Here is a 15,956-nt window from a genome sequence, read left to right as displayed (position 1 = left end):
CCTTGTTGTTTTCTGAGTGTGCGATATATTTTTTTGGTTATATGTGTGTGTAAATGAAAGGTACAGGGTCAATGTGTGTCACGGACGGTGGGGGGGGGGAAGCCTCCCCCGAGCCCCGTCTGTCTCAGATGCCAAACACGGCCCTGGTCAGCAAGGAGGCCGGGCCCACACCTTCCAGATGACCGTCTCCTTTTCTACATCCTTATTTATAAAAGTGGAATATCAAGGTCAATTTGCATATAAAAAAAAAAAATCATGGGCTTTTATTTTTATGCATATAGATTTCATATTGAGTCACATAGTTTTGTTTTTTGGACAATGGTAAAATAAAGTCATTTGCCATTCCTAAACGGTATGTCTGCATTTTTTCTGCAAGTCTCTTCCCTCATAGCTGATAAGTAAAATAAGTAATATCATTAGATACATAGAAGTCTTTGTGTGTTTCTGGATTATCATCAAAAACCTGTAGGTCCCCTTACAGCTGGTTTTAAAATCCATTAAGAAAGGGAGCAGTGCTGTGTGTGTGTGTGTGTGTGTGTGTGTGTGTGTGTGTGTGTGTGTGTGTGTGTGTGTGTGTACGTACGTGCCCTCAGCTCCCTGTGTTCATTAACCCTGCTGGATGCTCCAAGAAACTACAAATGGTTGTACAATTGCAAATGTCTTGAAATTAAATCATATTATTTTAAGTACTCAACATAAACCTAGCAATATATTACAATTTTGTATTATAATAGTACATTTTTACTTACGCACACATTGGCCGAAACTGCTTGTCCCGAATGGGGTCCTGGCGAAGCGGAGCCTAACCTGGCAACGCAGGGCACGAGGCAGGAAGGGGGTGGGGACACCGCCAGGATGGGACGCCAGTCTATCGCAAGGCACCCCAAGCGGGACTCGAACCCCCATGCCACTGCGCCACCGAATTAAGTCATAAAATAGTTTCAAGTGTGGAATTTCATGGTTTTTTTTTAGGACTTTTTGTGCTGAATGTGCTGAAATTTTGCCACTTGGTTGTTTTGGTCATGTGTTTTCTATGGTCCTACTGTCTCAAATGCATTGTGTGTGTGTGTGTGTGTGTGAGTGAGAGAGACAGAGACAGAGCTAGCTATCAGCTATCAATCAATGCCTTTTCCTTTTCCCCCGTAAGCCATGCTTTTTCCTTCCCCCGTAAATTGTGGAATGCTGTCATAGAAACCAGCGTGTGTGTGTGTGTGTGTGTGTGTGTGTGTGTTTGGCCACAGGACAACCCGATGTATGCAGGCAATGGATGGTGCGCTGACCCTTCTACAGTCATCATGAGTACTTGTCACCCCCGTACCCCCCCATCCCTCCGTCCCTCCGCTCCCTCGCTCACCAGCAAAGGAATGCCAGGCAATGGAGATGAGCTCCAACAGCTGTGTGGGGGCCAGGGGCCTCCAGGGGGTCTATTTATAGCCCCCTAAAGTACATGCCTCGGTCCCTCTCCTGCTCTCCTTCCCCTGCCTCCGGCGTGACCGCGCTTTCTGGACCTCTCTCCGGCTCTCTCTGGCTGTCCTGAGCCACCAGAAAGTTCTGGAAAAGCGGTAAAGGCGGTGCCCGTCTCCCAATAAAGCCCCTCGGCCCTCGGGAGTGCGGCAGAGACGAGCGGGCCGCGAGGCGGCGTGGATTAACGTCGGAACCCGAGACTCTCGGTACGATGGCGCTGCTGTGCTATAACAAAGGCTGCGGAAACCGGTTCGACGAGGACAAGAACTCCAACGGTGAGAGCGGGATTCGAACACATGTTGGGCTCTGGATGGTGTGGAGGGACCTCTTTGACTGCCTGTATGGACAAGGTGACGGGCGACGAAGGTTATTAATGTAACGTGAAGGTTATTGTCACTGGGACGACTGAAGCTCTGGAGTTTCTTACCCACACAGAACTCGGAGGTGGGTGGGTGTTGGGTCCAGATGTTTTCTAGCTTCAGAAGCATATAAGGTGTGTGTAGCAGTGGTGTGCGGAGCAGTGAGGGTCTGGATGGTTTTCTGGAACGCTGCCCTTACCCTAAATGTGGTGATGACCACACGCTGTGCGATCAGACCGCCGATGTCGGGTTCGATGTGCGCTGCAACTGTTCACCGACCCTTTAAATGGTTCCTCACACCTGGGACCCTGCCAAGATTTTGGGGGTAGAGATGTGTGGAACACGCGGGGGAGAATGGGATGGGGGTGGGGTGTGACTGGAGATGGGGAGGGGGTTTAGAACGGGTGCCATGCTGGATATCTGCTGCTCGGCTCAGCTCCCCATCCTGCTGCTCTCACCATGTCCCGCTGCCTTCCAGACGCGTGTCTGTACCACCCGGGGGTGCCCATCTTCCACGATGCCCTGAAGGTAAGTAGTGAAACACACACACACGCACACACACACACACACACACACACTTTAAAGTGAGCAGCTCAGTGGAAACACACATCTTTAGACTGTGGGAGGAAACCAACATCAACACAATGAGAACATACAGACTGGAGACAGACAGACGGACGGATTTGAACCCGTGTCCAAACCCGCAGCCCAGGATGTCCGAGGCACCAGCGCTTCCTGCTGCGCTGCCTAGAAGTCGATGGTGACACCCAAAAATGTTAATAGGTGATTATTGGTGACCATAATGTGGACCTGCTCTCCTGCGCAGGGTTGGTCATGCTGCAAGAAGAGGACGACGGACTTCTCCGAGTTCCTTTCCATCATGGTAACCCACCGTTTACCGTGCTGAGCTGCATGTTGGTGGGAGAGAGGGAGAGAGAGAGGGAGGGAGGGCAACAGGCGAACCGGAGTCCGACTGCGTCTCTCCTGCATGCGCCCTGCAGGGCTGCACCCGTGGTCGTCATAGCAACGAGAAGCCGGTGGAGCCTCTGCCCCCGGAGGTGACGTCAGAAAAGGGGGACCTGCAGACTCACAAAGGGCAAGAGATCATCTACCAGGGGCCCAAGTCTGCTGAGGCCCTTCAGAGGGAGAGACCCAGGTCTTGTGCGTGTGCGTGTGCGTGTGCGTGTGCGTGTGCGTGTGTGTGTGCGCGCGCGCGCGCGTTCATATCTCTAATGGTGTGTGTCGGTGCCCGCAGCTCTGAGGAGCCCAAGTCCAAGCTGCGGGTGAAGGTGTCACCCTCCCTTGCCCAGGTGATTGAGAAGCTGGAGATCAGCAGCAAGGAAGCCGAGGAGAAGAAAGGTGAGGAGCAGCGCAGGCCCCACGTCTTCGTCTAGCGGCCTTGCGAGAACAGCGCCCCCTCCTGGTCGCTCCCCTTGCCGCTTGTGAATTCGTCACATCCTACGCTGGCCTGTTCTCACCACCTCCACCTCCACCCCATCCCTTCCTCTCCCTCCCCTGCAGAGAGCCAGGCTGTCATGTACGGGACCCGATGCAAGAACGCAGGATGCAAAACGGTGGGCGTTTGTTCGGTGTGTGTGTGCGCGCGCATTTTGCCATACATGTCCCTCTCACCCTGCATGTGTGTGTTTGCACTTATTTAAATGTATGTAGTTATTAGTCTCTTTCCGTGTGTTTTACTGTGCATTCAGTACTGCATGTGAGCTCAGTACCTCCCCTGTGCTCGTCTGTTCCAGGGGTGTTTCTTTCGCTGTGATTTACCCTAAGTGTCTCCCTCACATTGTTAGTGATGTGTTAGAGGCGCCGCGGAGATTTTTTTTCTTGTTTTTCCAACGGAACCTGCTGAATTAGTGAGTTTTAAATGAGATTTGCATATTTGCTATACTTGATGCCTGGGGTCATGCTTTGTTTTTGTTAATAATACACAATATACTTTTTTTTTGCAATCCACTTCAAACTTTGTCCACCATTTATATAGATGCATACAATGCTGGAACAACAGGACTTATCAGTACCATTGGGAGCAAATAAAATTTGTTTGCAGCTCTAAAGACACCTTTACTGCTAAACAGTTAATAACAGAGACAGCTCTCAGTTTACACACTTTCTACCTTCTGTTGTCTTTCATACACACACACACACACACACACACACACACACAATGTCTACAACCGCTCGGCACAAGGCTGGAGGGGGAGGGGACACACCCAGGACAGGTTGCCAGTCCACAGCAAGGTACCCCAAGCAGGACTCGAACCCCAGACCCAGTACTCAGTGGGCCCTGGCCAAACCTGCCACCCCCCATCTTTCATATAGGTGCAATAACTAAATACTATGACTCTCTATTTTCATATTGTCATCTGCTCTGATCGACATTAAAACTAAAATGACTGAAAATATCAAAATATCGTAATGTTGTTGAACGCTCTAAACGTGGAAAGTTTCTCACCTCGTCGTTAATCGCAAACACCAGTGGACACACTGTAGACACCGCGGAAGCGAGTTAAATGAAGGCGGCCCCACCGTTCGAGTGCGCTGTGCTAAAGGGGCAGCTCTCTTCGTTTAACGGATGTTGGCTGTAAAAAGAGTCCGCGTTCACTGCGCCGTGAGCGGAACGTTTAGAAAGTACACAAATGGAGAAACGCAATTAAAAGTAAACAAAGCGGAAAACATTTGTGTCTTCGGCAGTTTGCAACTCAGTCGTTCTGCTGATTGCAAGTGCCACCATCTGTCGGTCAGTGGCGGTTGTCATGGTGACAAGGAGACTCTACACACACTTCTCTGCCGTTCCACAGATCTACCAAGGTGAGGCGACCAACGCAGAGATCTGCATCCACCACCCAGGGGCGCCGGTGTTCCATGAAGGGTGAGTTCCTTCTTCTCCTCCTCCTCCCTTCAGCCCTTTCTCTCACCGTACCTACCCCCTGGTGTATAAGGAGGTGTATCTTCGTTTACCATGTTTTTACTCTCTTACATTCTCATGTGTGGAGGAATGCTCAGAAACTGCAAAACTTCTGAGGGACAGCTGGTAGTGTACTGGTTAAAACTCCTGTCTTTGGACCCCAAAGGTCGCAGGTTTGATTCCCACCTCCAGCTGTAGAACCCTTGAGCAAGGTACTTTCCCTAAATTGCTCCAGTGAAATTACTCAGCTGTATAAATGGGTAAATAATTGTAAGTAGCTTTGGAGAAAAGTCTCTGCACAATCTATGGATGAAATGTGAAAGTGTCGCTCAGACAATCTGAATTGCTGAGTCATTCTGAAACACATTTAAAGGGCACACATAAGTTGACAGCGCGCGCGCACGCGCACACACACACATTTTCAGAGCCGCTTGTCCCATACGGGTCGCGGGGAACCGGAGCCCACCCGGCAACACAGGGCGTAAGGCCGGAGGGGGAGGGGACACACCCAGGACGGGACGCCAGTCCGTCGCAAGGCACCTCAAGCAGGACTCGAACCCCAGACCCACCGGAGAGCAGGACCCGGTCCAACCCACTGCGCCACCGCGCCCCCCTAAGTTGACAGCAGAAAGGATAGAAACGGGTCCCGGACTGCATGTCTTTGGGGAGCTGGTGAAGACCCCCATGGGAGGACAGTGCTGTCCTGCATAAAGAGGATCCCTGCTCAACGATTGCAGGTACAAGTACTGGAGCTGCTGCTGCATCAAGACCGAGGACTTCAACGCCTTCCTGGACCAGAAGGGCTGCATCAACGGAAGGCACCGCTGGATACCAAAACACGTGGGTCCCCTGCTGCCCTTTAGCTCCTTACAGACTTTAAACCAAACCAGATGAGAAAATCATCCGTTACGCTAATGAGAATCCAGAGCGTTTTCGTTCACGTTGCTGGCGGGCGTGATGATTCAGCAAAAATTTTGCAAAAATCGTCCCCGGCCCTTTAATGTCTTTCGAAACGATTAATTCTGTTAACGTTAAGATTTTCTACAAGATCCGGTTAGAGTAATGAGAAACCATGAAGTTACAGGGGTTAGAGAGGAAACAATGCCATTTTAAGACACGAAAAACAAAAAAATCTGTTCAACCTGTCTTTATCTTGAATTTTATTTCTTGATGAGACATCATGGAATTACCAGAATGTATTTACACCTTGACTGTAGCTATGACACACTTGAACAATTATGTTTTCACTTCATAATTTCACAGGGTGTGTGTGTGTGTATATATGATGATTTCAGAATTAGTGCATCATTTCACATCTTTGACAATGTTGCAATTTTGTGTTACATTTAAAAAAAAGTTGTTTATATAACTACAATACATTCGATTGCAGAGCATTTAAACCGTAATGCATTACGATAATGATATTTTCTTTAAACCCTCTAATATATATTTTGAAATTAATGTTTATATGGGGGTGCGGTGGCGCAGTGGGTTGGACCGCAGTCCTACTCTCCGGTGGGTCTGGGGTTCAAGTCCCGCTTGGGGTGCCTTGTGACGGACTGGCGTCCCGTCCTGGGTGTGTCCCCTTCCCTCTCCGGCCTTACGCCCTGTGTTGCCGGGTAGGCTCCGGTTCCCCGTGACCCCGTAAGGGACAAGCGGTTCTGAAAATGTGTGTGTGTTTATATCTGAGTTAGAAGGGTCATAATTTAAATACTCTTCAAAATATTGTTGAAGCCTGTTAGCTCATCTTGGGTTGAGTAATTGAAGTGACCACAGATGTCCTGTATGATCAGTTCAAGAAACAGACCCATACGGACCACTGCCTGCACTGTGGGTGGTGTGATGGTGTGATTTTTGTTGGTTTCAATCTGTTGCTGTGTGTTGTTGGCTTCCGTCTGTGAACCACTGTCACCTGAAGGGCCGAGTGCGATAAATACGGGGAGAAAAAAAATTACATATATAGACAGACACACACACACACATATATATAAAGCTGTCACTCGTGATCTGGTGAGTTTTGGACATGTCCAGTTGGAGCCATGGACTGAGTGTCAGTGCTGGATAAGGCAGCGCTCATATTTGTATTTGTGTTGGGGGGGGGGGGGGGGTTCTCTCTTCCACGCAGGACCAAAAGAAGGTGGCGTGTCGGTATGACTGGCACCAGACTGGGAACCAGGTGGTGATCACCATCTATGCCAAGAATGCCAACCCAGAGCACTCGTATGTGGAGGCCAACCAGGTTATGGTGAGTTTAGATTACAAGTGCGAAATGAGCGAACCCTTGCAATGTTTGCAGTCTTGTACTTGAGAGCCCAAAGGTTCTTGGTGCTGGATATAATGTAATGGAATGATCTCCCTCCATCCCTCAGAACTGCTGAATCCCTCTTAACATTCAAGAAGGGTCTCGAAACATTGTTTTGTAGATCCATTTCTCTCCTGATCCCCTATCTGTTAAAACGTAAAAATGACTCTCTACTAGTTCTATATACAGTATTTGTGTATTTTATGCTGGTTACATTTACATTTTTTAATCGATCTGATGCTTTTCTCCAAAGCAACTTACAGTGTTAAGCTACTATACAGTTGGGTAATTTTTTACTGGAGCAGTTTAGGGTAAGTACCTTGCTCACGGGTACTATAGCCAAAGGTGAGATTCGAACCTGCGACCTTTGGGTTAAACGTAAGTGTTGGACTGACTGACTGTACTTAAAGAGTTGTGTGTCTGTATCTTTGTTGCTGAAATGCATTTTTGTTTGCATGGAGCTGTACATCACTGTGCAGAAAAGTGTGTGCTGAATGAATGACTGTACTTGTACCGTAAATATACCCTTTTGCAGACAAAGCAGCCTCACTGATCTCGGATCAGATCTGAACGAGGGAGGTGCCGTACCGGTTCAGCACAGCAATGACGGCGCTTTGCTTTTCCTTCTGTGTTTCCGCAGCTCACAGCGCACATCCTATTTGAGAACGATAAAATTTTCCACAAGGACTTCGCTCTCTGGGGGGTAAGTTTTCGTACCTGCGCCCCCCCCCCCCCCCCCCCCATACAGCAATGGGAAGCGAAGCTCCCAAGTGCTGTGATTGAGAGAGCGCAGAGTGCTGCAGAGAGCTGCCCTTTAACCTCTGACCCTGTTGCACACAGGTGGTTGACGTATCCCAGAGCTCCATCAGCATGGTGCCGGCCAAGGTGGAGGTGATACTGCGGAAAGCGGACGCGGTGGCCTGGGGCAAGCTGGAGGACCCCAACGCCAAGGCGGAGGCCCCGCCCGAGGAGGAGTTCGTGGTGGAGGATCCCGACCAGCTGCCCGACTGGGACATTGACGACGATGACATCAGCGAGTCCGAGGATGAAGAGGCCCCCCCCGAATGAGGCGTCGACAAGCTGGGCGCCGACCTCCCGCAGCTCCGGGAATGATACCGAGCAAGGTCTCCCTTACCATGCTCCACCGCTGAGAGGTTTTAAAGCAAGAACGCATGGTGGTGGAGGATGCAGAACCAGTATCTCAGACACACACACACCCCCACCCCCGCTCAATCACACACTATTGCACTCACACGTAAGCAAGCGGTCAGATGCTCCAGCCTCGCTATCCTCATGTGCAGGTGACGGTGCTGTGGAAACGGACACCTGACGCACAAAAAAATGACACTTACACATACAAGCTGTGGTCTGAACAGCTCAACCTCCGAAGACGTCTTTGCTCTTAGCGCAGCAAAGTACGACAGTATGGCTTTGTCCTTAAAAGTAGAGCTATACGTTATGCAAATATGCTGAGATTTTTTTTTTTTTTTGACTATAGCAGCAGCCTTCCATTCATGACTGATCTTTAGCAGGATGTTTTTGTATTTTTGTGCCTTGGGCATAAAGACCTGATGTTTCAGTGACCTTGTTCCTGGTGACTGTTCTTCAGCTGGGGTCAGGGGTGGGACCATATTCACAGTAACTCCGATTACTGTTCAAAGGGAATGTACTGTGTACCGTGTTCTACACGAGCTGCGCTTGCTTCTCTCACCCGCAGCAAGGATTATCATCTTGATTTAGCTCATGCCTTTGTGCACGGTGACTTGCTCTGAAATGAGTATCCAGAGTCAACCACCGTGTACAGCAAACCAGCACCCATCTCCTCACGCGTGGCATTAAGGGCTTTTAGGCTTGTTTTGGTTCGAATCCTTGTGGCACAACAACCATGATGACATGAGAAGGGCTGAGTGTGATGAGATCCCAACTTTGGCAGGTCCAGGACCCAGCAGTCACTGGCGTCTCTCTGTCACTCACACACACACACACACACACAGTGCTCTACTGCAAAATGTTTGCTGGACAAATTCAGTCTCTCTGCTGATAATGAGGGGCAGTCAGTTTTAATAGCAGTGGCGATATTTTATTGGAGGACGTTGCACTCAATGTCATCAACAGTTCACTGACCGCGTTCTTCATGACCGTCCCTGTAACAGGTTCGCGGGTGAGAAACCAAGAAGGTTCAGAGGCCACAATGACATCAACAAAGTACTGCAAAGGGAAGGAGTAGTGGTGGGTGGGATGAGACCAGACCAGTCTGGGTCCCCCTGGTTCCCGTAATCACTTCCATGATCGCCTCTCTGGTTCTCCTCCTAAGACCCCCCCGCTGGTCCCTTAACCACCTCCGTACCTGGTTTTTCACCCCCCCAAAAAGAAGACTCATTTTTTTGTTTAAAGAGCAGACGACTTAGTTCACTCCACAGACACAGAATAAAAGATTTTTCTTTTTAACATTTCGGAATAAATTTACGGTATGTTGCAGGTGGTCTGAGCGGTAATGCCCATCTGTTGCACTCAGATCTTCTGCAGTGGACGAAAACGCAGAGCTGTTCAGCACTAAGACAGCCCTCCCCCCACCCCACAAGGCTCCCATGTCCCCGGGGTCCCTTGGCTTGTGTCCCATCTGCTCCAAGATTTCCCCAGGCAGCTCGTGCCAAGGCAGCTTAGTAATCAATAAATACTGTTAATCACTGACCCAAATATCACCATTCCAGCAATGCCGCTGGCGAGATCAGCAGCAGCACAAAGAAGTTTCTGGAAACAGCCACACATTAACACAGCACTACAAACCAGAACAGGTACTTTTTTTTTTTTCTCTTTTTTAAAAACATTCATTCCAATGGCATAGCACACCGAGGACTCACTTCACCGCAGTACAATATAAACACTTTCAAAGATACCGTACGGCACACTGTTTGCGTTTAAAGTGCAAGGCAGCCGAGCGACACGTGCGACGCCAAAGTCCTCCGTCCCTGCGGCGATGCGGCGTCCGGCTGCAACGCGGCCCAATCGTACTCCGCCGAAGCATCACCAGAGCTCACCGGGCACCTGGGCGGGAGCCACAGCGGCCGTGGCCTTGAACCCTCAGCCACACGTGGAGAAGGCCGACGGAAAGATGGCTTCGCATAGTTCGTCCCTCGGCACGCTCGTTTCCGCAGGAGGCTCGCACCCCTTTTGCGGCACACAGAACGATATGGATGCATTTCCGATCCCTGTTGTTCTTGGTCACAGTTAAAAGAATTAAAAAGAAAATCACACAAAGGGAAATAAAAAAAAGTCTCAGAGGGCCGAGTGACAGACTGATGCGTCAGGCTGTCGAGAAGACGGCGCCCCCGCTAAGCCGGAACCCGAGCTAGGTGATGCGGCAGGTGGAAAAACGATGTGGCTCCTCCCCTTCTCCGTGCTGTCGACCAATGGCGAGAGACCTCCGAAGGAGACCGGGCTGCGGGTCAGCAGCCGTACCTTTAATTCCCGGTAAAGTCCGCATCACACGACCCTTTCACCTCCCACGATGCTGCAGCGGTAGAATACAAGAAAATTTGATTAAAACGGACACGGCCAACTGACTCGCTGCAGTTCAGATAAATTGCCGGGTTTTACTGCACGTCACGTAGCCGATCGCCGAAGGGGACGGGCGGATATCAGCCGTCAGCAGAAAGCAAAAAAGGGCCACGTTCTGCACGTTCCATTCGGCACATTGGGGTCGGCGCCCTACCGCACAGGGAGCTGTTGGACTTCTGCTTGTGGAGCTTCTCACGATCCCTCCTCACTTTGGGCATGATCTTCATCTTCACGCTGCTCTTAGCTCCTCCTCTCGCCGAGTTCTGGGGCAGAAGAGCCAAACGGACGTCAGTCCAAAAACGAGCTTCAACAATCATGAGCTTGTTTCTAAAAGCTCTTGTTTACCCTGAGTGGTATGTTCATTTGTAGAAATGAACATATGTAAATAGATGTAAATCTAGACACACACACACCTCTTCCACGCAGTGCATGATGGGAGAGATCCAGTGGATGTCTGTCAGTTTCTGCAGTTCTGTACTCAGGCTGTCAAGCGTGGAGGAGAGAACCTCCTCCTGGGCAGGATCCAGCTGCTACACAGAATAAAGGTAAAAACATGGGAAAAACAGACATGGACACACACACACACAGCTAGGAGGAGGTACAGACAGGGTGTGTTTACCATATATAGCAAAACAGTTAAAACGCTGTATTCTGAGACAGGCTTTGCACCCCCATGACCCTCACCCGATGAATGTGTGTGCGCACGTATAACCAAATCATCCAAACTTTAAAACTTTCAAATGTTTACTGAATGTTTTCATTATTTTTTTTTTTTTTTTTTTTTTTTTAACTGTTGTGTTAACATCAATTTCACACATCTGAGGAGCATTTTAAAACATGCAAGTGCATGGGAACAAATTTGATTTTTTTTCCCTCTAATATTTCATGTTTTACATATTTGAAATGTCCTGGGTGCGAAGCCTTTACGGGGGGGGTTGAGGTCAGCGAAGGACAGACAGCGAATGAGGAAGGGACCCCCACCAGCAGGTTCCCCTCCAGCAAGGTTCGAGTCTCCGCCTGCAGGACCCTGCTGCTGTTCACCACTTCCACGGCGGTGGAGCGACTCAGCATCTGTGGGCACAGGGTTGGCGTGAGTGCGCGCGCGCGTGCCGCGGGAGCATCTGGCGGCGTGGTGCAGGTGCACGACGTCTGCTGACCTCGGGGCTGCACGGCCTGCTGGGAAAGGCCTCGCTGAGCACCAGGGTGCTGGCATTGACGGCGTGGGCCAGTTCCTGCTCCACCAGCTTGTGTGTCTTGGCAGTCTCACGGATCCTGTGCGCAACAGCCGGCACCGTACGGGAGAGACACACACGCAAAAAAAAAAATTATATCTGCAAGGTTAATTTTCAATTATTACTATTTAGTCATCTTCACTGATACCATGACATCTGTTTCAGGGTCTACAGTAAGGGCTGGGATCCCACATAATACCGAGGCTCCTGCCGCATACCTGCTGATGAGAGCATCAGCCACCAGGCCCAACTGCAGCACCTGTGCGCACTCCTCCTCCGTCAGGTACTCCATGGACTGCTGGGAACTGAGACGGGGCCGTGCGCACTTCCGCTTGTCCTCCCAGGACTTGAGCGTGCTCTCAAACGCCTGCGCGGGACGCACGCCGCGGGGAGAGGGGGACAGCGTTAGGAGAGCGCTAGGACAGCGCCGCGGAAACACTCCGGGGACACGCAGGGCAGCGGCACCGACCCGGTCTCTGGTGAGCATCTGGGCTCGGTTCTTGTGGACGATCTTGACGATCCCGGGCGGCTGCACCCATGCCTCTCCGTCCACCTGCACGGGCACCCCCTCGTCCCCCAGGATGGTGATCTTCACCTGGCGGCACTGTGGTGGGCGGGGCTCACGGTCACATGTATACACACACACACACACACACACACACACACACACATGGGGTGTCTCCAAAAACACACACACTTTAACGTACTTAAAATGCTCCTTAAATAGATTTGCATACAATGCATATTTGTTGTGCAAACAAGCGTGCGGGAGAAATGTTCACAGTCAACATCTCTACTTCCGAGTGGCAAAGGTCAAACATGCATACATTTCTGAGACACCTTGCATATATAATGGCGAGACAGACCGATATGTGAGTATAATAAACAGGTATTTACATGAAGGTCTGGGCGCACACACACGCACACACCTCACCTGTGCAATACGGTGGTGCTGCAGGTTGATGACCCTTGACATGGCCATCTGCATGCTGCCGAACACGGCCACCACCTCCAGCTTCTTGTCATCGAAGGACGGGGCTCCGAAGTTCTGCAGGAGGAGACGAGCCTTTCCGTTTCAATTTCAACGTTAAGCCGCTAAAAGTTCCTGACGCGTGAATGAGACAGTGAGCCGGGAACTCGCTTTGGGCCGAAAGCGGACGGCATGGGCGGTTAAGACAGAGGCACGATGTCATCTTTTGGACATTTCTGTCACGTGACATCACTGTCCTGTCGGTGCGTACAGTGTCCATACAGCGGTCCTGCGACTTACAACTGGGTGTCTAGAAATCCACTGTAATGTTCTATAAACCATGAGTACATAATTAACATATCAATGTATTAAAAATTATTCGTTTAGCTGATGCTTTTGAAAGCAACTTACAACGTTAAGATACTTATTTACCCATTTATACAGCTGGGTAATTTTACCAGAGCAATTTAGGGTAAGTACCTTGCTCAAGGGTACTACAGCCACAGGTGGGAATCAAACCTGCAACCTTTGGGTCCAAAGGCAGTAGCTCTAACCACAACCTTAACAGCTGCATAACAGGGGGGTTTGTTATGTTGTTTCACTAATTCCACACATTACTCGTGTTAAAATACAAATATAGAATATTAAAAAGAGTATAGTCCAGTATTTTCTATATTTTGTTCTGATTTTATTTTCGCATTCATTTCTAAATGCTCTGCTTTCTCTTTCTGAACTTCCAGAACTCATACTTTTGCTCGATAGCCTCTGTTGAGAAAAAAAAAAAAGAAAAAAAAATGGAATCACAAAGGAGACGTTCAGCAAATAAAGCAGCGTTTCTGTAAACGAAAAAGCTCCCGATAAAATGAACCGACCGACTCGGTAAGAAATCTCTCGCCTTGCAGCGGCGCCCCGCCGACGTTGCCGCACAGCAGATGCGTCGTCCTCAGACATTAAGGCCGAACGGCAGGACTCGAAAACAACAAAATGAGGTCTGGAGGACGGCTGTTGTAAGTCGCATACGTTGGACGACTGCAGCCAAGGACCACCTATACCGACGCGTTGCAGAAAATGTTTCATTTCCGCTTCTCTATTTCAGACCACACAGCAAATGACAGCTCACGAGGGCCTCGTGGAATGACCTGCGATGAACCCCGGTCGCAAAGGCGAGAGAGACACGGCAGCGACGACCGATATGCTTGTGTGTGTGTGTGTGTGTGTGTGTGTGTGGATGTACATGTGTGTGGACCAACATTGTCCTCCTTGGTTCCTCCCCAGAAGTTGATGCCTCCGGCGTAGCTGGGAATGTTGAGCACGGCCAGTCCCTGGAGGCTCGGCAGGTTCATCCCTACGCCGTCGCACTGCGCACACAACGACGGACGTGGGAAACACAGACACACGGTACCGCACATTATCCCCGGTGTGCACACATCTGAAAGCAGAACAGAACTAACGGTGCAGCTCAATGAGCACTTCCCACTGACATCTATTTACTTTATATATAAAAAAAAAAAAAACACACACACACACAACACACTTAAAACAGTCCAGTAAGTTACAGGTAACACAGTGTCACCCAGAATGGGAATATTATACTAATTAATTACTATTTAGAGGTGGTCCCTGATTTATGAGAGGGTTACGTTCCACGAAACCCACAAGTCGAAAATATCGTGAGTCAAAAATGCATTTAATACACCTAATACAGTCCTCTGCGTGGCAGACTGGGAGATGTGGCTCGCTGCCCAGCATCTGGAAAGAGCATCGCTCCACATATCGGTTGCCCTGGAAAAATTCAAAATTCAAGGTACAGCTTACATTACATTTACTTAGACACTTTTCTCCAAAGCGACTTCCAATGAACTGTATGTAGTGTTATCAGCCCACACACCTTGTTCACCGCGGTGACTTACACTGCTAGATACCCTACTTACACTGGCTCACTCATCCATACATCAGTGGAACACACACTCTGCCGCTCAAGTTTCCAACGAATGTTATCGCCGGCTCACCATCGTAAAGGTGAAATGATCGCAAGTCGAACCATCGTAAATCGGGGACCACCTGTATTTATATCCATGGGTAAAATCATGTAAAATAGTGGTTTTTATTTCTGTTCTTGGCAGAATGCTGGTTTCTGTTTAACTCTAATTATCCTTGTTTGATTGAGATGTTCATGCAATGAATGGTACAACTTGAACCATGTGGGACCAACAGCTTAACTGAGCACTCGCTGTTATTACTGGTCAGTGAACACTTGTAACGGCTAAAGTGAGTGAATTACTGTATGTAACCATAGTACTACATTCTAATTATGCCCAGTTCGCTCTCTTTAGATGTTCAATTTTGGGTTATGTATCAATACATTGGTACATAACTAAGTCAGGGCATCTGCTGCATAAATAAAAGTACTTTAAAGGGCAGTATTTCAGGTAGACAAAGTTTGGGTAAGTGGATGTCTGTCACCATGAGGTACAAGTGTGTTTCACTTGATCATAGTTTGAAATTAAATCTATACCCCTCTGCTGATTTAAATAGTTTAATCAGACAAACAGGGCCTGCTGTATTTTGATACAATATTCCCTAAAATGTATTATTTGAGAGGGGGGGGGGGGGGGGGGGGGGGAGGTTTTCGCAACTGAAAAAATTAGAAGTGAATATAAATGGAAATTTTAACAGTTCAGGTTTTATACCAGACTGACCAAGAACAGCAACCACTATCCTGAGACTCAAACCTGAAACCCTGTCCTCTCCAGTCCAACTCCTTAACCACGGCGCCACCTGCTGGCCTACTGTACCTCCAGCAACACACGCTGCTCCAGGTTCTTGTAGGTCTTCTGCACCAGCTCCTTGGTCCCCAGCACCCCGTACCACATCATGTTCTTGGTGCGACTGCTGCATGGGGAGACACAAACTTCTAAACCTTACAGATTTTAAATTTAAATTTTAAGAAGCAGGTTTTGAGAAGTACCTTAATTATGGGGCAACTGGAAACCTATCAGTGTCAGATACGGATCCTTAACTGTTATAATCGGTATTCCTGTTGCATTTGATGTTCCAAAAAAAATTGGGAAGGAAAATTATTCAGGAAAACGAACTCAAGCTTTACACACAAACAAAAACGTAGTGAAAGGGTTTACGTCGAACACACTGC

General features: G+C 49.0%; 2 protein-coding genes across 7 annotated transcripts in view; one reads left to right on the top strand and one right to left on the bottom strand.

Moving 5' to 3' along the window:
* Positions 1-1,469: 1,469 nt before the first annotated feature.
* LOC108923072 (cysteine and histidine-rich domain-containing protein 1) lies at positions 1,470-8,862 on the top strand. Its single transcript, XM_018733542.2, has 11 exons — positions 1,470-1,739; positions 2,302-2,351; positions 2,650-2,706; positions 2,825-2,979; positions 3,079-3,182; positions 3,345-3,397; positions 4,637-4,707; positions 5,481-5,583; positions 6,869-6,988; positions 7,686-7,748; positions 7,886-8,862. Exons 1-11 carry the CDS (start codon positions 1,676-1,678, stop codon positions 8,111-8,113), a joined length of 1,068 nt encoding a protein of 355 aa, XP_018589058.1. The 5' UTR covers positions 1,470-1,675; the 3' UTR covers positions 8,114-8,862.
* Positions 8,863-9,098: 236 nt separating this feature from the next.
* Positions 9,099-15,956, bottom strand: part of LOC108922960 (diacylglycerol kinase delta) — a 38,163-nt gene continuing 31,305 nt past the window's right edge. For 3 of the 6 annotated variants that reach the window (XM_029257384.1, XM_029257385.1, XM_029257389.1), the window contains 9 exons: positions 15,601-15,697; positions 14,056-14,163; positions 12,770-12,883; positions 12,305-12,439; positions 12,054-12,202; positions 11,761-11,875; positions 11,585-11,674; positions 11,017-11,133; positions 10,566-10,866 (listed from right to left, as the gene is read on the bottom strand). In XM_029257384.1, the coding sequence (XP_029113217.1) occupies positions 10,684-10,866; positions 11,017-11,133; positions 11,585-11,674; positions 11,761-11,875; positions 12,054-12,202; positions 12,305-12,439; positions 12,770-12,883; positions 14,056-14,163; positions 15,601-15,697 (1,108 nt within the window). In that variant the 3' untranslated portion in view covers positions 10,566-10,683. The other 3 variants (XM_029257387.1, XM_029257388.1, XM_029257386.1) reach the window with 3 other exon arrangements.

Source organism: Scleropages formosus, chromosome 13 (assembly GCF_900964775.1).
Source record: "Scleropages formosus chromosome 13, fSclFor1.1, whole genome shotgun sequence".
Classification (NCBI taxonomy): domain Eukaryota; kingdom Metazoa; phylum Chordata; class Actinopteri; order Osteoglossiformes; family Osteoglossidae; genus Scleropages; species Scleropages formosus.
Note: the sequence above shows the minus strand (reverse complement) of the source record. Positions and strands in the feature narration are given on the sequence as shown.